The sequence below is a fragment of the Lonchura striata genome, chromosome 13, assembly GCF_046129695.1.
Source record: "Lonchura striata isolate bLonStr1 chromosome 13, bLonStr1.mat, whole genome shotgun sequence".
Classification (NCBI taxonomy): Eukaryota; Metazoa; Chordata; class Aves; order Passeriformes; family Estrildidae; genus Lonchura; species Lonchura striata.
The window spans coordinates 19,820,310-19,847,303 of record NC_134615.1 but is presented as its reverse complement, the minus strand read 5'-3'; the positions used below and the strand labels follow the sequence as shown (position 1 = coordinate 19,847,303).

The window sequence follows — 26,994 nt, the reverse complement described above, 5'->3', positions numbered from 1 at the left end:
GAAAGGTGTCTAAAGATGCACATGCAATAAACCAAGTTTTAAAAAGTATTAATTCCAAGCCACATTAAAAAAAAAAAAAAAAAAACAGTCATTCACTCAAATTTGACTTTTAAATTTAATTTCTGCAGAATTTATAAAATATGCTGGCTAGAAATAGCAATATTGTTTTGGTTTTGCTGTATGTTTTGGGGTGGAAAATCAAAGCCTGGCTTTTGTTACAGAAAATTCCCAAAAGAAAAGTGAAACATGCAAGATGGAAGCCCAGGCTTGGACATCTTTGTGGATTTGCACATTTCTCCTTAATCATATGCTGGCAATTAAGTCTGCTTCAGGAAATTCAAAGAGTGTACCTGTCAGGAATCAGAGGCAAATTAATTGCTGTACTGGAACAGATCAATGATTCATGAGCTGTAACATCAAGCTGCTAACAATATTAATTGCCACATACTTCAGGGAGAAGAGCCTAAAATGGCAGGAGTCATAGTTTACAATGGTTTGAAGATGTTTTTTCTGGATTATAACTGCAGAAACTAAAGCCAAATACACTTTACAATGCATGAAATGTGACATGAGACTTCCCAACTGTAAATCATTCCAATTCATATGTTTGAATCTGAGCATCTTGCCCTAACAACCTGCAGCCAGAGGAGAGCAGAAATATTTATATTCCTTAGTTCACACCTGCTGACCTTTAACTGAGCATCTCCATGGTATGAGAACAGTCCCCACCTACACAAACACCAAGTAAACAGGTTTTATTAAAGTTTCCTGGCCAAAAGAAGACAGATCCAGACTTTCTCCCTGCATGTCATTTGCCTGGCAACTCCAGTACTACTTGTTTTTGTGGCATTGGCCATGGGCTTCCCACTCTGTGTTTCTGAGCAGTGGGAAGAAGAATCTAAGATTACTGGAAGGAAATGATGCTCTCACAGCTGTCAGAGCAGGGCTGGAGCACCCCAGTGCTCCTTGTTAACTCCAGTGCAGTGACTGAGCACGGACAGCAGCCACAGGGGACAGAGCAGACACAGCTTCTGTATTGTTCTAATAATTGCTCCCAAAGACCTGCCAGTGAATATTGTTATTTTAGCACTCCACAGATCTGAAAACCCTGCTCAGGTCTCGATTTCTAATCCAGTGTGTTTCTGAGGAAGAAATTATATATTCAAATGCATTCAAAAGCCTGGGCTCTGACCAAAAGAGATTATCCACCCCTTTATTTCCACTTTACCTTTTTGCTCATATTTCATATTTGTTCAGTTCTGTCAGATAAATTCTATTTTTATCTATATGCATTTTCTTGCTCCCAAAGTAACTGAAGTCATTAAAGCCAGATCTGTGATGTCTGCTGCCTCTACTGACATACTGGAATTTAAACAGGACAATTCTAGAACTGAAAACCTCTCTCAGCCTGAGCTAAGCCAGCAATATTTCTCTACCCCTCATAATTATCCATCATTCCAGCTACAGAAGAACCTCGAGTGGAGTTTTTAAATGTCTCTGTGAATTTGTAAGAATGATCCTTCAGTTCTCATTGCACATGCCAAGTACAAATGTCCTGCCTCCAAACGTGACCAAGGACCCTGCGTGTGCCAGAGCAGGCACAGCCTGCTGCTGCTGCAAGGTGCAGAATTTCCGAGGAATGTGAGAGAATTAATTCAGCTCTGCACTCTTCAACTTTGTTCACACCATTCCCTTTGGTATCCCAGCTCCAAAATCAAACCTTCAGCACTGTGCTTGAGGGTCTGGCTGCTCTTGCCTGATCACTGCACAGAGCAGTGAAGTGCAGTATGACTTTCTTAGCCCAAAATAGCTTTATTTTCCTGGAGCTATCTAATAGAGACAAGTTAATAAGTTGCAGCATTCCTAATTTGATACATTTTTGGTCCTGTTTCAGTTTACAAACTGTCCATTAGCAGACCCTGAAATCTGCGAACAAATACATTATCTACCATGATACGGAAGTTTTTCAGATGAGTAATTTTTGATCTTCAGATTGCTCAGGCAGTTGCTTGGAAACATTTGTCTGTATTAGTTACACAAGTCATGTGGCATTATTTGTCTTTTCAGATTGGATGGCTTCTGTGAACAAGCAGCAGAGCATGAAATGCAAATTTCATGATATAAAATTCAGAACTTGCTTTTGGCAAGGATTTGATTTATTACATTTAGAGCACAAGATGAAAACAAAAAGGTTATCTCTGTGATCTGAATGACTTGATGGGAAGTGATGCCTGTGTCACTTGGAGAAGTAATGGCATAAATTACAAAACCAAAAAAAAATTTAAAAGATGGAATGAGGTTTGGAGAATGAAACCCATGCAATGGAAGTACTTCTGTTGATTAGTATTTTCCAGGGAGTAGTACTTTTCTAGATTAAAACATAGATGGGTAGGTCAGAAAATTCATGGCAGTTCAAGTAAACTATTATATTTCTTATTTTAGGATTTTGAGCAAGGAAAGAAATAGAAACGAGTAGTTTTGTTCATATTGATGGCAGCAGCCTGGTATCATTCAATAAGGTTGAAAAAAGTATTCATTGGTGTTTCACTGTACATTATATAAAATACAACAGAATCATTTTTCTGCTGATTGTATCAGTATGAGGGAATTGTAAACTCACACAATTTTGCTTTTAACTTTGTAAAAGAACCACTTGTATTTGCCTAAGTGCTTCTGCACTGATAGTAATGATTTTTTTCTCTCTATTGGATGCAACAATTTATAAAAGTGAAATCATTGGTTTGAAACTAAATATGGAATTTTACCAGCAGAGTCTGATCCTTTCAGTTGAAGAGAGCCAAATATGGTCAAACAATGTTTCTGAGCACACTCAGACTGTGATTCAGGCTACTTCTACCAACTATAAATCCCACATTCAAAATATAGCCAGAGTCCAGAAGACTGAACCTAACAAACCCTGAAGGAGGAAAGAGTGCTAAAACAGTGAAGAAAAAGTAAGAAAATAACAGAGATTTTTTTTCCCCCCAATAAAAATTTAAACCCAGATTGCAAGGGCATTAAAAGTCATTTGCAAAGAACAAAATATATCTGAGGTCTTGTCTGAATTCTAGTGCCACAAACAAATATAAAAGTGTTGGGTCTGATTTTTAGTGATAGTTGATAGAAACATATCCCACTGCTAATTAGGTAAAATCTCTGATGAACTTCCCTGGCACTCCCAGGCTTTCCCTGGCACTTTTCAGGCTGGCACCTTTGCTAGGAACAAATGCCAGTGGGTCCAAACAGTCAGTGCCTGGCAGCTGACTTCAGAGCGAAATATTTGTGCCACCCAAGATTTGAAACAGGCTCAGATTTGAGAGGCCTCTGAGTAACCCATGATTGTGGTCAAATCCTTCTGCTGCAGAGACAGCCCTGAGTGTGTGTAAAATAGGGATTTGCAGTCCTTGGTTACTGTTTAGTGCTCTGCCCCATAAACACCAGCAAAGGAACCAGCCAGGAGTGGGGTCACACCCCTCAGAGTGCACTCGGATGCTAAGGGATTATTAATGAACTGTTCAAACACTAAATATCAACTTGTTTAGAAAACAAAGGTATCAATTTGTATTTTAACAAAACCAAATGCTTCAGTAGTCCCAAATTTCTCCACTGTCTTCCATGTTTGTATAAAAAGTCACACACTTCTTAAATGCCAAAGAATCACCTTTTTGACTCCATCCTTTCTCCAATGCACATCTCAGTCAGATCATGCTCATCCACTTTCAACAACCCATTGTTCCCTTTATAACTGCATACAGAAACTTGCTTTAAGGAATATGAGTATATAAATCACCATCCTTTGCCTGTGCTTTAAATCAAGCATTAAAAAAGAATAAAAGAACCAGCATCCAGGGCTAAGATTAAAAGTTGGATTCATATTAAAGAATGGTGCCTTTTTAGCATTGAAACTGAAGCTGTAGATTATTCTGTGCTGATTAAGTACTACAGTGGGCAAAGGACTTTCTCATAATGAACACTGCTGTAAAACAATTTATCTACAAGAAAGGAAACAAGTTTGCATAATCCATTTATGGTTGATTCAGCTTTAGAGGAATTTGTTATATAAATATATCTCACCCTGGGGAATTGTTTTGCCAAAATAACTAATGAAAGTGTTTGAACAACTTAATACTGATAATTAATAGGATTTTTCAGTATCACAATGGAAAATGACACCTTCCTATGTACACTAACCATCATATCAGTGAGAGGCAAAAACTTGGCAAACTCCAAGAACCAAATACATCAGAAAGTATAAAATTAATTAATTAATTGACTTAGCAGATGCAAAATTGCTAAACTAGTAACATGTTTTAACCCAGCTTCAAAAGGTGTTTAATAACATTTCCTTAAAAAACATTCCATAGCTCAGTAATTACCAATTTTAAATAATCTTAATTAATAGTTCAATTGTTCAAGTGACATTACTGATACTCTGCTATCATGCTGGAATATTTGGGTAAACATTATCAAGTCCCATTATGTTGTTATCCACTTTGCTGGCAATCTCAAGTAATGTTTTAAGTTTAGGTGTCAATATTTAATCACCAAGAAGGATCACAAGCTCATCAATAATGCCTTGCCAACTGCAATTCCCTAGAGACTTAAAACTTACAGTGAACTTCACCTGCATTTGTGGTCACATAATTATTTTTATTATGCTTTGTGGCAATGTTGGCTGCCAAAAAAGGTTGTCCTAAAATCCCAGTGTGACAAAAATCAATTTTCAGATGCAAATGAGGGTGCCATAGGTGACATTTTTCATACCAAATAAATTGCCTGTCTGTGGCTTTGAACTAATGGACACATAAACAAGAGAGATTGGTGCCAAGGTATTGCATTATAATCTTAGTGAAGTTTTATGAAACTCATGCTACAGGCTGCAAAGGGAAAATAAAACAGAGGGAGGGGGCATGAACAATTTGAGGGAACCGGTAAGAATAGATTTTTTTTAATACAATATTTTCTTTATTTTTTTTTCCTAAGCTCTCATTTTCTATCCAGCTACTTCTGCCCTGCTTTCCTCCCTCCTTCTTTTATTTTTAATTTTAAGGCTCTTCATGACCCCTTCTATCTGCCACAACTTTTATCTCATTATGATCCTACACTTCTCTTCTGCTCTGTCCCTTACCCGTCATCCCAATTTCTCTCCTAGAAAATTTATGCAAACAAAATTTCTTCCTGTGATTTTAATTCTGACAGCTCTGTGTCCATCTCCACCTCTTTGAGGTGATATTTAAACTTTCTTAAGAAATACAAGAAATAAACTAAAACTCTCATTACCTTTAGAAACAACAAATACTTTAAGTGAACTCTCTGCTCATGTCAGGCATGGCTGCACTTCACTTAGATCTGCATTTGCACCAAGCAAATAGCTGAGATTTCATAGGCTTGTCTGAAGCTTATCCTTAATAATCACAAAATTCTTGAGCCTGCAAATTTAGGTTGGAAGTCCTGTGAGATATTTACCCTTGCAATACAAATAGAAACAAGATAAATCCAATATTTTTATGCTATGTTGATAGTCTTGTTTCCAATTGTAGCTGAAATGAAAGATATGGTTGCGTAATAGGTTTTCAAGCCTCTTCAAAAAATGTAAGTAAAGTTCAAATCTTAAGCTTTTGAGACTGTAATCTTGGAATAAAGAACAATCTTTTTGTTATTTCACATTTCTCTCCTGTAAGGAAAACATGAAAGATACTGAAATGGCAAAGAAATGAATCCTTCATCAGACTTATCCCCATCCAAGGGCTGAATAATAATTTTGGGTAAAGATCTGAAAAATACTCATTTCAACCTCTCATCTTTAATAAACAACATTATTGCTTCTATTTGAGTTCTGTTTGGGGTAGAAGAGAGGAAAAGGCACTTTTTCTGCTGCACATCTATTTCCCTCTTCCTGCAAAATCAGAGGCCTCTGAAGCCAAGAAACCTCTGCTCCTTGTCTTTGCTCATCAGCATCATGTGCAGAGCTGGAGAAGTGTTGGGACAACACTCCCGGGCACGGGGGGATTGTTGGAGTGTCCTGTGCAGAGCCAGGAGCTGGACTTTGATGATCCCAGTGTGTCCCTTCCAATTTAGGATATTCTGTGACCATGAGCACATCAGCGAGGCAGAACTGGTGTCTCAAACTGTGCAGGCACAGCTGTTTAAATACAGCTTTAAACTTGTGTTTATGCCACTGCTCTGGCTGGCCAAATCCCAGCAGTGTATTCCCCAGAGACAAGAGTTTATTCCCATTGCCAGGGCAAGGCGTGCAGCTGGAATCCAGGCAAGAACACCACAGCCTTCCCCACCCTGCCCTTCTGAGCAGAGAGCCCATGGTGGAAGGCATGGAACGTCCTGTTCCCTGCCTTTTATGGTCACCACAGACACTTGCTGCCCAAGCCAGCCAAATATTCACAGCTCCTCTCTCTTCCACCACTCCATTTCTCCGTGGCTTGTTAGTCATGCAAACATTCAGAGAGTCTTTAATTCCAAAAGTCCACAAGTGACTTCAGTGGCCAAATTCCCTGGTCAGATTAATTATCTCTATCACTGCTGGCAGTGCGGGAAGTGTCTGATAGAAAATTCCCAGGTGGTGGAGAATTACCTTCTAGCAAATTTACACCACAGAGCAGTAGCACAGTCTGCTCCTCCTCCAAAGCACCAAAGGTGCTTCAGAGTTGTTCACACTACAGGTTGGTTTCAATGTAAAATTCAGTTTTACAGTACTTCTGGAAGCAGCTTCAAGTGTTATGAACAAAAGAAATCTACCATTAAGTCTACAAAATAGGATTTTATTTCTGAATGAGGTTTGACCAGCTCATATCTCCCAGTAGCAGGACATACTAGCCAAAATACCAATTCAATCACATTCACCAATTTAGTCATGTAAAACAACACCAAAACTGATATTGGAATAACTTCTTAGATATCAGTTAAATTAATTGGAAGTACATCAGGGGCAAAAGTTGTACAAAGAAGTTCAGGGAAATAAATGTTCTTAGAGCTGGTTCTACAGCCTTGATCTCTACTGTCACTGTCCAAAGCTATTAATTTATACAAAAAGTTAATTTAAAAATAGATTATATAAAGTAGTATCATTTTATGAGTCTTTATTCAACACAGAGCTCTAGGACTAAGTGTATATTATTTAAATTGTATCCCACTTGTAAATAATAAAGACTTAAAAATACTGGGATAAAATTATGTAGACTTGCTTAAATGTTCTATAAATAGCCCTATACTATGTCACTTTTCCATGTGTCTGCTTTATTGACAGTCACTTTATTCCAGTTTCCCTGTAGTGAACATGAAACAGCCATCTAAAGAAAACCTTTCATAATTAGAACAAGGCAGGTACTGAACCTATCCTGTGGCTTATCTCTGTATTTGTAACTGAAGTTCATTAACTTGTCAGCACTGATTCCTTTTGAATAGGAAAGTGAAATGAAAAAATGACATGCAAATCAATATCAACTGTTAAGCCATATTCTCATTTAGTGCGGTGTCAGATATGAAATACTGAGAATCAAAATGAAAATTTCTGGTGGAAAAACATGCTTAGTGTGCCATTTTTATAAGACAATTATTACAGTGAATTAAGGTACTTGTCATCCCATGGCAAAAGTTAAAAGAAAATCTTCTAAACTTTTTTTGTTTGTTTCCAGAATTTTTTAAACCACATTAAGCTTGATAAATGGAAGAAGCATTTAAGAATCTATAATTCATGCTTATCAGCTGAGATAAAATCCATGTAGCACATTCACATATATCTAGAGAGAGAGACATCTGCTTAAATGAGTCTTGCAGAACTCAGTATTCCATCACAGTTCCACTGATATATTTGAAAAATACACTTCACACATATAAATGTTATCAGAAGATTACAAATTAGTCTCCTTGGACTAGATAATAATAATCTAATGGGGTGCCAAAGTGTGGATTTTTTGTTGGTTTGTTTTTTTTTTCATTAAGGTTGGGATTAAATGTGTGGGATGGTATTTTTTGTTTCGATTTAGGTGTTTATTAGTTTATATTTATGTTATAGTTTTATAAATTGTGGGGTTTATAGTATTTTTTTTAGTAAGTTAAAAATGTAGTTGTATAGTTGTATTTTTATAAGGCTTTTAAAGGATAAACTGTTTAATTAATAAATTATACCTGTTATTTTTATTTTTAATAATTAACTACTTTTGTCTTGCAATGCAGATTTTTAATTTAATTATATAATATTATTAAACTTATGAAGAAGAAGGTGAAAAAGGATTAATTTCTCTTTTAAAACTTTTGTGTTATATATATTACTATGTTTTAAAAGTTTAAGTTTTTTATCATATGATATTGTACACTTATTTAAAATACACACTTATAATCTTAGTTTTATTATTTAATTTTGGAAGCTTTTTTTATGGCTTTAGGTTTAATGTAGTGTTCTCTTGAGGGTTAGTGTTAGTATAGAAAATCTAAAATTCTTAACAATCAGGGTTCTAACATCAAAGATCAGAGGAAATTTGTTGGAGATGAGCACAAGGAAAAGGCAAAGATCTGCTTGGATATCCTGCTATGAATTTAATCTTTTTTACCTTCTGGAGAGAAGCCAAACCAGGCAGCTGCACCTGGGGAGCTGCAGGGCACGTCCAGACCTCCAGGATGGCCCTGCAGGAGCCCCTGGAGCTGAGCTCACTCAGCACCCACCGGGCAGGTGGGACAAGGTTAAACCATGGGGGGAGCTGCCTCAGTCTCTGAACTGCTCAGTCTCCAGCAGCCAGGTAAAAGTTCCTATTGCCCTGCGCCCAAACACCTGTCCCAGGTTGGAAATGGGGGTGAGTTCTGTTGCCGTCTGTCAGAGGTGGGGCAGTTATTTCTGGTCCTTGGGCAGTTTTCTTTATCTCTCCCACACCCAATCCTCCCTCCAGGAGATCTCTGCTGTTCATGGGCCGTTAATTATTAATTATCTTCTGTTCATGGCCACTGAGTGTCCCTGCATGGCTGAGAAAATTCCATCGACCATGGGGAGATGCTCTGCCCAGGGGAGGAGCCAAAAATTCCTACCTGGATACAATCTGACCTGGGAACAGCACAGCAGCCTCTGCCCACTGCATTCCCAGAGGAGCAGCTTTCTTCCCCCTGCATTCCCAGGGGAGCAGCTTTCTTCCCCCTGCATTCCCAGAGGAGCAGCTTCCTTCCCCCTGCATTCCCAGAGGAGCAGCTTTCTTCCCCTGCATTCCCAGAGGAGCAGCTTTCTTCCCCCTGCATTCCCAGAGGAGCAGCTTTCTTCCCCCTGCATTCCCAGAGGAGCCCAGGCCCATCTCCCCCAGCCCTGGAGCTCCAGAGGAAAACTCCCCCCTTGTGCAGGATCCTGCTCCAGCAGAAGCACAGCTGGCACTGCGGGAGGGCTGAGCCCCCCTGGGATGGGGCTGAGACACCTCCCTGACACACAGGGGATCAGGGCATGTTCTGACAGTGTTGTTTCTTATTACTATATTTTTAAAATTTTATTTTAATTCCCTAATAAAGAACTGTTGTTCCTATTCCCATATCTTTGCCTAGAGCCCCTTAATTTCAACGTTACAACAATTTGGAGGGAGGAGGTTTATATTTTCCAGGCGGCTCCTGACTTCCTTAGCAGACACCTGGCTTTTCAAACCGAGACAAAACCCCACCTGGAATGTGCTTATTTAATAACTCCATTTTCTGCAGGGATCAGACACAGAGAGGTATCAAAGTGAAGATTGTAAGGAGTAACATTTCTGCCTTTTACCCAGCTTGGGTTTTCTCCTGGAAGCTCTTGGATGTATTTCCTGCATGTATTTCCTAAAGCCACAATCTTTCTCAGTGCTTCAGTACTGCAGTGAAATGAAGCAGAAATGCCAGTGCAGGAGGTTTTTGCCCCCCCTTAATTCTCCTAAGCACACACCCTCACTGGAAACCAGAGTCTTATCTTCCCAGTGTCTAGACTCGAGGTTAATTTACGTTATTTTCTCATTTTATAGTTTTAAAGAATGAGTTTTAATCAAGCCACTTATCTAATTCACAATTGTTCAGAAACATATTTTCCATTAATAAAACGATGGTAAGTGCAGTCTAATGCATTGAGTGCCAACAAAAAGAAAAGACACAATAATTACCAGCACTGACAAGGAATTCGGAAAGCCATTAAACAAAACCAATAATTTCTCTCCCCCAGTCCTCCAACTAGAAATCTCCCATATTTTTATACCACTAGAAGCTACAGTAATTATGTTCCTCAAGTAAACTATCTACTTTTCTGTTTAGTAGACAAAAATTAAAGGAGCCCTTTCCCTTTTGTACTTCTAATGTATTCCCTATATTTTTCCTCTAATTGAATTAAATATGACATGTTAAAGAAGGAAACATTTCCATTTGGGATACAGATGATTGAACTTTTCTGGCAGATGTTAAATTTAATAAATATCAGAGGACTGAACAGGAGCTCCTTTATGTTATTTACAAATCTGAGATATAATTTTAAAGTAATTACAGTCAGTACACAAAATCTGGGATTAAAAGCTACTGAATAAATGTGAAACTTCTGAGATCCTCTGAAGTGCTGCTTGATCAAAAAAAACATTAATTTTGCAGGGATTCAGCTGAAGGCAGAAGCAACATTAAAAATAACTGAAGAGGGTTTTTTTTTCCCTGTTTCATGGACACAAAATATAACTGGCAGACTGTGACTAACCACTAACATTATGCACAATTAATATTACATATATCAACTTGATGCTAATAGTATCCAATAGAAAGGACCATACCATATGATAGTCTCATTAATGTATTCAGCTTTGCTGGCAATTAAACAACATGGAAGCACTAACAATTAGCATCAAGGTCACCCCCAGATAAATTTGGATTTGGACACTCCTCACAGCAGATTTATGAGTGGATTCAAAGCTCATTAAAGTCGGTGGAATGACTCCTGTTGACTTAATGGGGATTGCATTTGGTGCACTGCTTGCTGTGTTTTCCTATGACAGATTAATTACACGGTTTTGTGAATAATCAGACCTAAAATCAGCTCTGTAACTTAAAACTCCAAGCCTTGCTCACACACTCGTGTAGCTTTGTCAGTGATGAGTTTGAGTGTTATAGATGTGAGCCAAATTCAGAGCCAGATCTTCTCCAGCAATGACTTTAAATCTTAAACTAAAGTTTTAACATTCCCTCCCCTTACCTCTGAATTCCTGATTTGAGGGTCAATTTTGAGGGTCAAGTCTGGCTTTAATGACTAAAGCATCTTCAAAAGGGTGGCTGTTGGAAGTGGAGGCAAAGAGAGAAAACCATGGTAGGACAACACAATACAGCAGCACAGAGAAAATGAAGCTGTCTGCAAATAAAGTCAGAAAGGTCCTCGGGTTGCCCTGCTCGTCCACATGAGGGATGAGGACTGGAGAACTGCCAGTTTTGCTCTTGACCTGTTGCTGAAACAATTCACCTCCACTGAAAACTAAAAGGGGGACAAACAAATAAAAATTTTTAATACCAAATTGCAGTTGTTACTGAAGCAGAGTGGCTAGAAAAACCAACTGTATCAATTTTAAAGTTTAAGTCATGCAGAAACATGACTTTGTTGAAAAATTGTCAAATATTATTCTTCTTTTTTGTCCCAACCTATACATATATATGTGCCTATATCTCTTGTTATGTTTCTCAACACAAAATTATGTTAGCACTGAACAGGACATGTGTTAAAGTCTCTGCAAGATATTCCACACTGATATATCAGTAATGTTTCCACAGACATAACTGGAAATAAAACACGTGATCAGTTCCAATGAGCCTCTCAGTTTGGAAATTCAAGTTTTGACATAATAAATGACAGAACTGAATTAGAACATGACTGTTGGCTGAGGTAGTACCAAGACTAATCATGAAATCCCCATCTTCCAAACCAGAAATTCAACCTAAGTTTTTTTTGGTTTGTTTTGTTTGGTTGTTTTTTTTCTGGCAGGCCATTCTGCTGCAAAGGACTGGCAGGATTAATGCAAACACAGAATATTTGTGTAATAATCATCTTAATCTTTTGTATGAGTTGAGAGTTTGCAGCAAGAGCAGCAATAAGGACAGATCTAAGTGTGAACATTCTTGTTGCAGATGCTGCAAGGCTGGAGCACATTCCTGAGTAACCTGGGCCCTCCCACCAGGGGTCTTGTCACCAGCACATCTTTCAGCAGCCACGAGAGTCTCTTCAAGCAGAAGTTGCTGAATTTTTATTTCATCTTCAGGGTAAATGAAGAAGTCACAGGTATGAGAATACTCTCTCTGTGCAGAGAAGAAACTGCAATCCACAGTATTTGTCAGCCAATCAGGAGTTTTGCATTTATTGGATTTTTTTTGTCCCTGAGTTCAACAATATCCAAATCAAAATGATCTGTCTCTGGAGAGCACTTGAGGACCCTGATCCAGTGAGGTGACGTGCTGCCTTTTGACCACACTGCTGGGCTTGAAGGGAGCCCTCTATATTTTGATACACCCTTTTAAGCTGAATTGTAGTGCAAACACGAGCTTATTTCTTGCTAGTATTCTTTTTGGGGTTGGTCAAAAATTCAGGTAATACCAATGCACCCTAATATCGGTGCAGGTATAAAGCCTCCATCATCTCCCAGTTCTTCATGGGATCGTGCTCTTGGAAATCCCTGGACAAAAAAATTCTGTGCCAATATCTGAGAATGAAAGTTTGGTTTGCTCTTCCAGAATTAAAAAAAAACCCAAACTTTTACTATCACCTTTTCCCTGGTGATTAGAGGATAAATCTTTCTACAGTGCAACAGTGTTCAATACTGTAATAAAAGCCCAGCAAACATTTAGTCATTTGACACACAGCATCAGATGGCTTCTAAAAGAATTAAAGAAAGATAAATTGGATTTTTATGGTTTTCAATAGCTCATAGATTATCATCAATAAGTCTGCAGGCTGTAAATCTTCATCTGATGGATATATTTTGCACACTTGTTCTAGTAGTTCTGAAAAGATTTTGTCCACCAGGAGAGTATGAAAATCTGAAGTCTGTGATGCTCCTTATTAGCAGAGCACTTAAAGCTCCATAAAATCTGGCCATTTATACATTTATACATTTATATTCATAGGAGATATGTCTAATCTGGAATCCACACACACAAATAAGACCCCAAACTTCCATTGATAAATCCACAGGTCATGTCACAAGTTTGACCCTTTTTAAGCTAAAACAAACCAAACCAGTCCATCCACAGTGCCTTGACATTACCTGGCCACACCAACTATTCAGTAGTTCTGCAACATCACTGGTACCATTAGAGAGATTTGAGATGGAGCTAAACATTTGCACTTTCTTCCTGTGCAATCATAACCCCAGGTGCCCTCTCAGTGAGCAACTGCATACACCAAGCAGTAAAACTATTTTTTTCTCAGACAGATCAACTGTTTAATGCAAATGTTATTCAGTTTGATTTGGTGGTAAAATAAGTGAGGGGATAGATGATTAATAACCCCAAGATGACTGCAAGCGTTAGCAAAGTTGTTTATTATAAGGATATCAAATTGCACTAAGCTTTAACTCTGACATTCTTCAGGTTTCCAAGTTATTCTAGGTATTAAAAAAAAAAAAAAAACTCTCTTCAAAATAAGATACAAAGTAATAACCATAAAGGCATCACAATTGTAATGATCAACAATAAAGGAATTTCAGGTCCAAAAGAAACCATCTGTTCTTGCCATGGCAGAAGCAATTCCTGGGGGAGGACAAATGTAGATTTTTATCCTGTGATGCTCCATTAAATGTTTAGGATGTGTGCTGAGATAGGTATTACTGTAATAACCATAATAAGTGTTCCTTCAGGATTGTGGAAACCAACATGGAAACATTGGGACAATCATTAGAGATTCTTATTGATGTGTCCAATGGAGAGAAATTACTAAACTCTTACTCAGGTAATCAAATTTTCATATCAATTATTTCTCTTTTCATGCTGCCTTCTCTTATCATGCTCTCTCAAATCCACGCTGCTTCTGGAAGCTGATAGTGGAAAAACACCAGCAATATTTTGTGTCTCTGACACAAAAAAAAAAAAAAAAAAAACCTTCAGCTTAGTTTTGGGCACAACTCAGTTTGAGTTCCTTTGAGTTCCTCTTGGAGTCGTGTCTGTTCCTTAATAAATCTGAGGGCTCTCAGGTGTACCTGGGGGAGTTGTGGTGCACCAACTTCATCATTCCTGGTGCTGGATGGAAGAACAACCATGGACAAAATGGACAATTTTTCTTCTCTACCCTAATCACATATTCTTCTGGTTTCTGTAACATCTCTTTTTCATGATGGATTTGAAGACATTAAGGCTGTCGTGGCAATTCTGATATCGTATCAAAATCGCCAGCTCCTTTTCCCTAATCCCTCGTTTAAGAAGAGTGTTCCTATCCTGATGTGAAAAAGTATTATGAAATAAGTATCAAAAATAAAGATATCTATGCAAATGTCTCTTTATAGAGATGTTTGTATTAAGACAGGCACACACACATTCTGTCCCCATGTACTTAATAGTTGCACTTTGAGGATCTTACAGGATGAAAGCCACTTTATAAATGAAAGATATTACATATCCTAAGAGAAATCTACTTATCCTTTATGATCTTGCCTAATGTTCTACTAAATCATGCTTAGCCTCTTGCTTTCTTACTTATATCCTCATTTACTACATGAATTTTAAATTTAAACCTTTCACAAAGGGTTTCTTTAAATGTTCCCCACACCTCTGGCACGAGTTTCCACAGAACTCCATCAATCTCTGAAGATTAAGGCATAGGGTTGGCACAGTTCTGTCTGTTTCAGAATATTTCCAGGCCAAACTCAGAACAAAAAAATACTGGAAAAAATAATTATATGCTAATGCATGATGGTTTATCACTCATCCACAACATTTAGTGGATTCTTCCTTTTTATGGATAAAGGACAGCTCTATCTTCTACATAGAAGATCATAAAGAGAAGCTAATTAAATTCAAAACATCTCCAGATAATTAATCCACCATTCAAACTCTCATAAAATGTTTTAGTCACAAGAAGTAGATAGTTATTTTCCTGGCACTATGTGCCAGAATCAATTTTAGTTCAAATACAAGACTTCAGCAGTCCTTGAGTAAGTGCTCTCATTGAAGTTTGTGGAAGCTTTGCCATGAGGTCTTACGGATGGAGGATAAGACCTCAGTGTGTTTTAAAGAAAACAGAGTAAAATTGGTGCATTCTAGAACTGCATTTAGTTTCTGAGTTTCAAAAAATTGAAGTTTCCACCAGAAGCAACACAAGCCCTAGTTAAATGGTACCTGTTGCAGCAGGGAGAACCAACTGAGCAGCCTAAATGCAGCTCAGGGCTGAAAGGAAAGCTGTTTATATCTGGTTTTTAATAAACTACATTCATCGCAAAGAATTTTGCCTGTCATTTCACATTAGTCTCGAAATAATTTGAAGTCGTTAACACGGTCTGCATTTGTCTCAAAAATAATCTAATTTTACCCTTGAATCACTGCTAAATACATTCAGTTCTTAGCCCTCCTTGCTACTGAGGAGCACAAAGTCCCTTTTCCTGGATAACTGCATCCCTGGCTCACATAGAATCTGAATGTAGATTGCTCACAGAGAGAGGCACTGAACACTCACGGAAGTTAACACCTTCTTGTTTCACAGGCAATTATTCATGTTTCCAGTCTATAAGACCATTTTTCTCTCCTTAAATAACCAAGTACTTCTCATTTACATGCTGAAGTTGCACACTGAGGGAAAGAGGAGGAAAGCGAGCCCACACATTTGATCTAGGCACTTATACACACAGTGAATAAACTTATGAGTCACACTTTGTCCAAAAAAGGAACATTAAATTAATGAAAACCACCAGTGGCTCCTGTTCTTTATAGCATTTACTCTGGTATTCAACACAATATGTAATTGTTGCTATGGCAACTGCCACATCTCTTGGCACCATAATAATTCTCAGATAAATGGATCTTTGTCAGAGCAAACTCCAAAGCCAGTGTATATGAAACCTGCATTTCTTGGTGCTGGGGAAGGGTAAATTCAGTGCAGACCTGAAGAAGCACAAGCCTGGCACTGGAGGTGAGGGGAGGCTGCAGAAGTGTGGGTGTCCATCAGATCAGAGCTGCTCTGGGAGGCACTGCAGGGACAGCCAAAAACTGCCCAGCAAAGGGGCAGGGGAGCCACAGCCACACAGCACTGCCAGGCACAGCTCCTGCTGGTAAACCACTGGAATCTGATCATTTCAGCAGGTTCTGGATCAGGCTGAGGGATAAAAGATGAAAATAGGCAACTGGAATTTCTATGGAAAAGAGAGGTTGAGGAGATTTCTGATATAAAAGGAGCTCTTTGTCATTTCTGTGACAGCAAGTGGTTTGCACAAAGGATTTTTATAAAAATATCGTTTAAAAGGCAGCTAAATGACACTAGAGAATGACCCATTGATGAGAACAAGCTCTTGCTTTCATTGACATTAATTGAGATGTATTCTGTGAAATCCTAAATGTAGCATTGCAGACTTTAAAAGAAAAAAAACTATCATCTATTCAATGGTGATTACAGCACGAAAAAGTCATTTACAATAATGCCACCAATACACAGGTATTAAATTCTAAGATCACTTTTACCTCAGCTTTTTGTACCTGAATTCCAAGTCAATATGTGTTTGCAGCGCAATAACAAAAGTAACAGGGGTGATAACAACTTAATAACTTAATGGCTAGGAGAATGTTAATATGTTAAACTTTCTGCCACACTGAACACAACAGTGAGAAAATTACTTTTTTTGTTGTTTGATCTTTAAGAAAATCCTTCTTTAGATGCCTGAAGGAAACTTTCATATCTGAAGGCAAGGGATCTCCCCAGCTTTTCTGGAAATGGTATTCTACACAGAGTTTTGATCAGTATAATAATAACAACTCAAATGTATCATAGGTATTGATGCACCCCCTGTGACTTATTCTATTTTGTGCCTTAAAATTAAATGCAAAACATGGTATTTTATTTATGCAGTTCATCCCTTTCTGCTGCAACTGCTATATGCAAAATCTAATAACATGGAACTCTTCGAGCCTGTTTGTCAATACCTCATGTGAGAGCCCATCTCCATACCTCTGCACAGTCAGCTTCAGCCTGTTTGGAATTCTATTCTAAACAGACAAATGCTAATATATATTAACAGGAACTATTGCCTGGTGTATCAGGGAGGCTGATTCTTGATCTTATTTTCCAAATAACTTATTGAATTGCCAGATGACTAAACTCAACTATTCACACTTCCTTGCCTGAATATTTTCTGCTGTGAGAGAATCCTGATTCATAATAAGATTATTGATCCGTTATCATCTTTCTAAGGCAGAAAGCCATACATGTAGGATTTAAGGCTCTAGGCACTTTTTATCTCATATCCATAATATTTGCAATCTCTATCCTGTGGGGATAAGCAGAGAGCAAGACACAAACAAGAAATGCTAAGGTTTAAATCCAAGGAGCTTAGTTTCATTATTTCTGTTTGATACTTTAGGAAACATGCACAGGCAGAAAGCAACTTGCACAAAAGGCAGAGGCTCGGTAGGAATGAGAATTTGGGTCTGCAGGGAGGTTTCCAGCCAGGCTGCTGAGGCTCTGCCGCTGCTGTAACAAACACAGAGAGTGCTGGCATTGGGAAAAGCAGTGATTTCACAAAGGGACAAAAAGCAGCAGCTTCTGCCCAGCCCCTGGTACAAAGTGCCCTGGACAAAGTAGCAGCACTGGGGCAACTTCATTTCCTTCAGTCTCGGCTGCTGCTGGAGATGACTTTAAACTTTGTCTACAACACTCTGTCTCTGGGTGTGCTCCTCACTTTTATCTCTTCTTTTCTTTCTCCTGTTCCTCTTCTATCTAGTGCCTGAAATGTGTCCTGAGGGTTTGACAGTTTCTATTTAATCATTTCATCCTTCTGTATAGAAGACTGCTCAGCACCATGCAGTGAAGTTACTACCAGCCTGGAATTTCTGAATATCGCCCTGCCCTCTTATCTGCTCTGGTGCCAGACTCTTGATATCTCACTCCCCTCCACCCCTCACCCTGTGTCTGTAATGGTGTAACAAATAAAAGTTCTAAATAACTCCCTTTGCTGTGGGGAAGGGAAAAAAATAAAGGCTGCCAACACACAGAGGCAGAGACAGATTGTGTCCCAAGGTTTCCTTTTAGCTGTCAGTGTACTGAGGGTATGTTCATTAAAACCAGCACTAGATTTCAGAAGGGGACCAGGACCAGCAGATATCATTTTATTTAGCCTTGGAGGACAAAGTTCAAGTCCCAGCTTGTCACCTTTTGCAACTCACCATTTATTATGAGGCTCTAAAAAAGCCTGGCTGTGCTTTCTGCCTTCCACAAAACCAGACTCTTTCAATAAATACATAAATCCTCTAATGTCTGGACACATGTTCAGATAAGACGAAATTTCCAACTTTCAGTTGTCCTACTTTCTCCATAAAACAAAGCAGGGATCAAGCATTAGACAAGACACAAGTTTGTTTTTTTTTTTAAAAAAAAAAGAGAATGCTGCCCATCATTGCCTTGGCTATTTTCTCCCCAACTAGGGTTTATGAGTGATTTATTTTTCCATTAGGGATTTGAGGCTTAGCAATTCTCTGAATTATTCAGAATGAATCCAAGGTTTTTATGGGGAATCCTGGGTGAATAAAAACATTTCCAGGTCTCCTTTTATTTACTATCCCCAAGCACTGCAGTCCTGACTGTGTGAGAAGGCATCAAGCAAACGCTGGGCAGAGCAAGGCACATCCCAGCACTGCTCCATGGGGAATGCATGTGCAATTCCTCTTTTTCACTGAGCACTGCTTGCATCAGCCTCCAAGGGTGTACAGGCACATACAAGGGTGTATAAGAATTAACTATTCCACTTTCCATGGGCTCTTCTGTGCACTCATATTCAAAAGCCTCTCAGAAATGAAGGAAGATTTTTGGGAATATTCCTCTCTGTCAAGACAGACAGAGAGGAATATTTGGATAGTATATCTATCCAAAATCACAGGAGGGAGGAGGCACATCCAGCAGGCTGCAGAAAGCAATTCCAGCTGGAGTCTGATCTGGAATCTGATGTGGAATCTTATGGACAGATTTCTGCATGTATTAATATCTGTAGGTAGAGATTGATGAGGTTTAGGGTATGTTAGACATGCAGACATCAGGGAAGGCAGCAATGCAGTATCTGCTCCTGCAGGAGATTGTGTGACCATGGTCAAGCTGGATCGTGATTGAGGAACCACCTCTGCCCATGTTATAGCCACGGCCACCCCTGGATGGAAATCATAATAGATTTGCAGGCTCTGCAAATTTATTATGCTTCTGGCAGAAGAGGAGGAAAACAGGCCCCTCAGATGCAAATAACAGTTAAATACTAAGTGAAATTCCAGCAGCCACTGATTATGCTCTGGCCATGAAGTCAATTTAGTTAATCACATAGGATGGATCGGATTGGTGAGGCCAGCTGGAATCATCCCCCATCTTTAGCAGGAAAGAACTGCACCCCTTCACCAGCAGAATACCAAAAGCTTTTCTGCACACTCCAGATTACACCTCTAAATAATATGCATATTCATCCAAAGTGTAGTTGGTAGCAATCAGAAAGTTTTAGGAGCTACTCTCTGTTCCAAGGCTCCACTGCCAGTCAGCACATCAGAAATCACTGCTGAGAGCCATTCCCAAACACGTTGGGAATCTGCAATTAGCCACGTTAACAATAGGATTTCACAGATGTAGGTTACATGCCTTCAGAAAAGAAATGGCAGTTGCTGGCAGTGGGGAAATACTTAAGAACTACTTATCCCCTAATTAGACAAGGTACTGTTCTCTAAGTACTGAATGCTAAGCACTGCTCCAGCATGTGCTCATCTTAACCCCACAGAATTATGCTGAATTACTAAAGTTCCATCTAAGCATTTCTTAGCCAAGGCTCCTTGCATAAACAGATGGAGCAGTTCTGCTGTTTCCGTGCTGACACATTTAGACTGCAAAAGTACAGGATTAAGTTCAAATTTATCATAAAATCACTTTAGATAGGACACTGCAGTCTTTCTATCCTTCTCAAGTATGACAAACAGAAAGACAACACTGTCTGTGTGATGTTTAAAATAGGCAAATAGATGAAAAGGTTGGGAAAAAATACTGGTTTAACAGCTACAGAGGACTGGGTGAGGCCAGAGCAGGACAGTCAGCCCCAGAGATTTTTGTATTCCCTTGCAGGGGGGGTGATTCTCACTAGATGGATTTCCCAGGACACATTAAGGCATCATGTAACTCACAATGGCATTGCAAACACTAAATCCCACATTAAATGGGTGATCAGCTGCTTATAGGCTGAATATCAAAATCCAGAACGTGGTGATGAATGCAGGTTGAGATGATGCTGTGATATTGTCACCTGTGAGGAAAGGCTGGCAAGTGGCAGAATACGCCTGATTTAGACTGGTTTTCTCTCTCTGGAGCAACACAAAGTGGTTGGAACAGAATTCAGGAGTGGGGCCAAATCAGTCCTGGCTTTCAAATGTAGTCTGGAGAGAGATTTCAACACTAGGCATCAATTAATATTGCTGGAACATTCTGAGGGACACTCCCCAGAACCCAAACAGGATTTAAAGAAAAAAGGTCGCTGGCAGAGCTTGTCATAGTGAGACAGAGTGAAAATTTAACAGGGTAGAAATCCATTTGGATTTAGGTGAAACGTGCCACTTTGAGCTTGCTAACATAAGTAAAACATGCTGTTTAGTCTGGTAACTGCAGCACTAGCAAAACTGCCCCAGCTGAGGAGAAAGAATGCGAATTTCCAAGCTAAAAAGATAAGAAAGACTCATCAGACCTAGAAAGGGACAGGGAAGAGTGACCCAGGAGCTCTTTCTGTACTTTCTGACAAAAACTGAGTAGAAGTGTAACTAGCTGCAAGTGTAAGGTGAAATCAGCAGAATGAATATGCATGAACCTATTGTGAAATTCTATGCATATGTACATTAGTAAGAGTAATAAAAAATGATTGGGTGTTCTTAGGGGCACATGTCCTTTCAAGGGGAACGATCCCTCACATGTGCCCAGCTCTGTAATAAAGATACTGTCCCTACAAATCTTTGCTGGAATTGTGGGGGTTTGATTTTTAATCCATGTTTCAATAGTCTGTGCAAATACACATCCTGTAACTCATGCTCAGGAGGCAAGATTCCCCCAGAGTGTAACTTCCACGGAATAGCTGACAAGATTTCCTTTACACTGTAGCATGCATAGAATATCTCACCTCACAGATATGGAAGGGCTGCTTCTCTAAGAAAACCAGAATAAATCTTCAGAATGTGATTCTCAGAGAGTCAGATCTTCACACATAAACCAATCCCAATCCCTTGAAGTTTAACTCCAGATCTCCTGTCAGAGACGTCTCAAACTCCTCAGTGGTTTTAGTAACTTCTAACCAGAGAATGATGATCCCCATTTTGAAACTGCTTCTAAGGTCTCAAAAGAAAACCATTTGAACATTCTTGAGGATGCACCAGAAGGAGCAAGACTTGCTAGTCTGAGGCACAGGACAGCCAAGTGCCCAGCTTGCTCTCAAGTATAACTTTCATACTCTGAGTTTGGCAGCCTGTGGTCCTAAACTCACAGCTCCTCCACGTAAGAGGCTCCCTCAAGTATGACAGTGTTAAAATTTAATTTTGTGAAGAAAAAGCATATTTAAATAAAATTAAATTCCATTTCAGTGTTCTGATCGGCTTTCTGCAGTTACACATTCTGGTTCTTTCTCTCCTGCTGGCAATCCATATTCACATGGTGTGCTGCTTAAAGTGCAGAGCAAAACCTTCCCTCAGCCACGGACTTTCAGAAGGTTGCTCAACCTTTCTCCTCAGGATAATCTTTTTTTATAATGGAAGACTTCAGTTATACTAATATATTGTTGAGAATATAATGAGAATGCTGGCAATTGAATGTCTAAATACCAAATCAAGACAGCAGATCAGTCATTTTTATCAAAGTTTCTTTATACTTCTGTGAAATTATAGGTCTGGAAAGGTACCAGGCTTAATTACCTAGTGAGCCACTACCTTGCCTGCCTCTCTCCTAAATGCCAGGACACAGAAGTGAAGTCTATCTCACATCTCCTTTTGTTACTTGCAGGGGTGTGAAGTAAATAATTCAATTTATAATAATTAAATTCAGTTTCTGAAGTGCTTTATCCCCCTAAGGATGAGGTTTGTTTTACACTGAAATTCAGGAGGGGAAAAGAAAGGACAAAACATTCAGCGGACAGAACAGAACAAAAATCAGCAGGGCATAGAGACAGTGTAAATGTGTTTGTGTGCAGATGTTTAAGCAGTTTACCACCTAACAAAGTCAGATAAGCAGACCAGTATAAAAATTTAAATTACACAGAATTCATTCCCACATACTTAGACTTGGAGCAAAACATGAAGGTTCTCTAAATTCTAGATTACACATTTAAACTATGATTTTCCATTTCTAGTTGTGGCCAAACTGTGATTACCTGGCATAACGTACATTGGAAGAAGCAGTCAGTGTTCATACTTGGGCTCTTTCATTTGAATAAAATCTTTATGAATGTTTAGCATCCACACCTGAAGATGTAATATATCTTCCACTACCCGGGAAATCTGCATCACAAATTAAACCAAGAGCTAAAACGTTACAGCAATATCTGCACTGAAGACTGATTTTTGATCTCTGCTAACAGATTAAAATTGCCTACAATCCGAGGTGACACATGTAAATATTTAGCAGCAGCATCTCCTTGGGCCTTTTTTTTTTTTTTTTAATCTTTGGTATTTATCTTACCTTTAATGCACCATGTTTTTCATTTGCTTCAAGAATAAAGATTTCTGCCATATCCTCAGCATGCTCCGACCGCGCGTGCACAAACAAGGCTTTGCCAACTTCTGATACATTCTTGCGTGCAACCAAATTCCCATCGAGTTCCACTGTAAAATCTGGGTTAGAAACTTCAAAGTTCAATTTGTTGTTCCCTTTGCAGTCATCAAATTTCACTGGAGGTGAAAAGAAAAACGAAACAAAGGAGAAAACACATTGTAAGTATCCACTTTGGAACACAAGCTTCAGATATCTTTATGTTATTAGCATGTCTACAGATTTGGGGAGAAATGCTTCAAAGGATGATTCAAAGAAATTCTATAATGATTCAAAGACATTCTATATTTTTCTGAATCTTTTTCATAAACAAATGTATGAATATGTACTTTCAGAACGATGGAAAGGCTTTGACCAGTCTAACTGGGTAGCAGATAAACAAAGCACTTTGGACTTGACCATTTTGGGATCACTCCAACCAAATGCACACCCAGTTCCACAAACTGAGCAGTGGCAATAGAGACCTCGTTGTGCTCCTCATCACAGCCCAGGATCTCCAAAGGCTCTTCTAGCAAAGTGCTTTCAGGTATTCAGCACATCTTTAGGCTCAGCACTGGTTGTTTACACAATATTCAGCCCCAGGCTACTGCAAAACTTTTATAAAGCTGAAAAACCAAACTATAACATTTCTTACTGCCAGGATTGTCACACAGTCCATGAGCTGCACTGTATCTGAGGATTGTGAGAACTTTTAATTGAACAGTAGTTGTCAATAATCCTGTTTCACTTTACATGGAAAGTTTAAAATATTTAGGAAAGCTGGCACAAAGAGGAAAATGTTCCTAAAGCACAAAGATTCGAGACTTTGTCTCAAATTTCTTCTCTGAGTCATTTTGCACAAAATACTGGATAAAATATTAGTGATTTAACTACGAGCTATATCAGTAAGAGATCTTCACCACAAACTTGCAATTGCTAAATGAACATTTCAGCTTTTGACATCTCTGAACAATATATTTGCATGCAAAAGGTTTTCTGCAGACAACCTGTTTTGTATTCCCTACCTTCTCCTGGAGTTACTGCTGCTGCAGACTTTTCACTTACCTGTACGCTCTCACTATCTTTATTTTACATTTCATTTCCACTGGATCTTTAAAAACTGAATTACAATTTCAAAAAAAAACTACAGACAGTGATACCAGCTACTTAAAATCAACAATGGAGTTTCACTACAAAATAAGACTTGGCATAATTGTTTAAATTAATTGTATACACTTCTTGTATTGGGGCATTTAAAGGAAGAGGAACAATCCCAGAGTCTCTCGTGGCCAATCCCTAAACTCTTCCTGACTTTGGAATCTCTATCACTCATCCTAAAGCACAGGAATAATCTCATAGTGGGTGGCCACCCAACACTCCTGGCAAGTCACACAGAAATCCTCTTCATCAAATTCTGTATTTCTCACCAGGCAGAACAACATGAAGACAGGGCTGCCAGAGGACCTTGTGGAGATCCTTCCTTTCCGGGCATTCACTGGGATTCAATCCCAAAGCAGACCACAGGGAAAAAGAACTATCTCTGGTTCCAGAATTTACAACTTCATTTTATGATTAATATTTATGAGGTGGGTTAGATTAAAAATTAAACAGTGCCAAAATCTCAAGCACTCAAGCAGAATAAGGCACAAAAAGAGATGTGGGGCCAGAGTGGAGGGTTGGCCTTGGGCTGCTCCCACTCACTCCTCCACTTCAGCAGAACTGGGGAGAAAGATGGAAAAGATAAATACAAGGAGGTCGCTCATTAATTACCATCACTGGCCAAACAGAAGCAACGTGGGGAAAATGAATTTAATAGCCAATTAAAACAGATGTGGATGCTGAGAACAAGACAAAATTAAAACCAGCCCATGAAGCCGTGACCCTGTGAATTCACTCCAGACAATCCTCTTCCTGAGGAGAGCCCAAACACTGACAGACACCATGGGCTCTGGCAGAAAATCTCCCCCAGAGCTGAAGGATCTGCTGCTGCACAAGGCTTCAGCTCAATTACATGTTTTTAACTAAAAATTGTTCCCATTTCCTCCAATTTACTGTAGGGCAAGAGAACTATCCTTGGATTCACAGCTGGACAGAAAACCAGAATTTCATCAGCTTATTTGGTGTTTCATTGAATTTTGCTGAAAGCAAGAGGGATTATAAATAAAAAAGAAACAAAACCTCTTTCCCCTCAGACACTGCAGTGTCTCCAGACAAACCTATCTCAGGCTGTCAGGTGGCAGAGGCTGCTTGCAAAGTCTTGTACTGAAGTAGAACCAGGAGGGAAAACCACTGAATTTGGGAGCAGCAGCAGCTTAAATCAATTTCAGAGTGCTCAGAGTGTGCTGGTGCCCACACTCCCAGGCTGGGAACAGCTTCCAGGAAGGGTCTTGTGCCCACAGCAGGGTTTTGATGGGAGGCTCCCTGAGCAAAGCCTCCCTGGTGAAAAATCACCTTTTGCAGTCAATTTTGGGTTTATAATGGGTGTTTTAATAGACTCACTTCAATTTCCTAAAGCTACCGACCAAAAAAAAATGCAATATTTTCCTGTCACTACAAATGTGGGAAGTTGAAATTCTCTGTACAAACCACTGTATAGACACTGCTTAGATTGCAGCCTTTGTGAATTACAAATCTCTTATTTTTAAATCCTCTAAAAAAACCACAAACCCCAACTTAATAATAAAAAAGAAAAAAAATGAAACAAGGTTTAGGAACTTCTTGTATTGGTGGCATCTCTTCCCATGCAGAGGGTTTGGAAGTGTATGATCCTTAGGGTCACTTCCAACCCAAGCCAGTCTGTGATTCTCTGAATAAATATGTGCTTTTCATAACCAAAAACTGCTGCTGATTAACTATAAATAGCTTACAATTTGAAAAAAATTTAGCATCGGCCTCTGAGAAATTATATCAGGAATTAAGAGTTTTTAAAAAAATTAAAAGAAAACTATAATAAAGTAATCCCTTAAAACCCAATGTGATGGTTCAGAGCTGCAGCATCACCCAGCCAACCACTCCAGGTGCCTTTCAAGACAAGGACAAACTGTGTTGTGTTGCTAAAGCTGGGAGGAGTGGCTGGGGGTGCACTGCTCTCTCTGCTCAGTGCTCACAAACCCTGGGATTCCTGCATCGCTGCCATCTGCATGCTCTGGGGAAACTCAAAGGCCACATGCAGGTTTGGCACATGGAATCAGGAGAAGTATTTGAATCTATTCTATATTCCCTTGGAAGTAGGAATTTGACACTTTCAAACCTTTTATACATTGCTGTCTATTCATCTTGCTTTATGAAACCCTGCAACTTTTCCCAAAAAGGGATGAGGCAGAGTTGTTTGAAAGTGGGAAACTGGGTTTTTTTTTACCATATCTCATCCAAAAGCGTTGATGCTTTCAATTACCAGTCCTGCTACAGAAACGAGAATATTTGGTGAGGTTAATAGCAAGCAGAAGGAAATTTCAAAAGGCTTTGAGCAGTACTGATATGTAGGAGAGAAATTAGAAGTGGGAGGAGATGAAGTGATCATAGGGGCAGGGAACACTGAAGATTATTTGGCGTCAAGGCCAACAGGGATGAAATTGAAACCAATTATTGAGAGAGTTGAAGGCAACGAGCCTTAGATAAAATCCCTACTCAAATGTGGACCTTATCAGGATGGTGGTGTCTGCTGGACTGGGCTGACCAGGGAACATCAGCCAAGATTGAATTGCATTCCCAATCATCCTAAAATGCTCCTCATTGGGAATGTTTGCCTCCTGAAACTCATGTGGCTTCTGGAGAAGAGACAGTGCAAATACCCCAAATTTACTGGACTTGAGCTGCCTGTGGAAAGCTCCAGGAGCAGCTTGGACTTTTAGTCCTTTTTGAAAACCCTGCCAAGCAGCTCCCAGTGAAAAACATGAGTGTCATTCATCGCCCTCTGTTCATTTCTCAGCCTCCTGTGTTAGACTTTTACTCCTTTTTGTAAAATTCCCATGTGAATTGTACAGAATATTTCTTTCCACCAAGTAATATTCATTATTAGCAATACCTACATGGATCACAAGGATCTTGACTTTGAGCTTATTATCACCAAAAGACCTGTTGGAAAAGCTTGTGCA

The 26,994-nt window shown here is 39.1% G+C and overlaps 1 protein-coding gene across 2 annotated transcripts in view; it reads right to left on the bottom strand.

The window, feature by feature from the left end:
- Positions 1-26,994, bottom strand: part of CDH13 (cadherin 13) — a 462,820-nt gene that overhangs the window by 281,835 nt on the left and 153,991 nt on the right. For both annotated transcript variants that reach the window (XM_077786380.1, XM_077786379.1), the window contains exon 3: positions 22,832-23,040. In XM_077786380.1, coding sequence (XP_077642506.1) covers positions 22,832-23,040 — 209 coding nt within the window. The remainder of the gene's footprint in view (positions 1-22,831; positions 23,041-26,994) is intronic.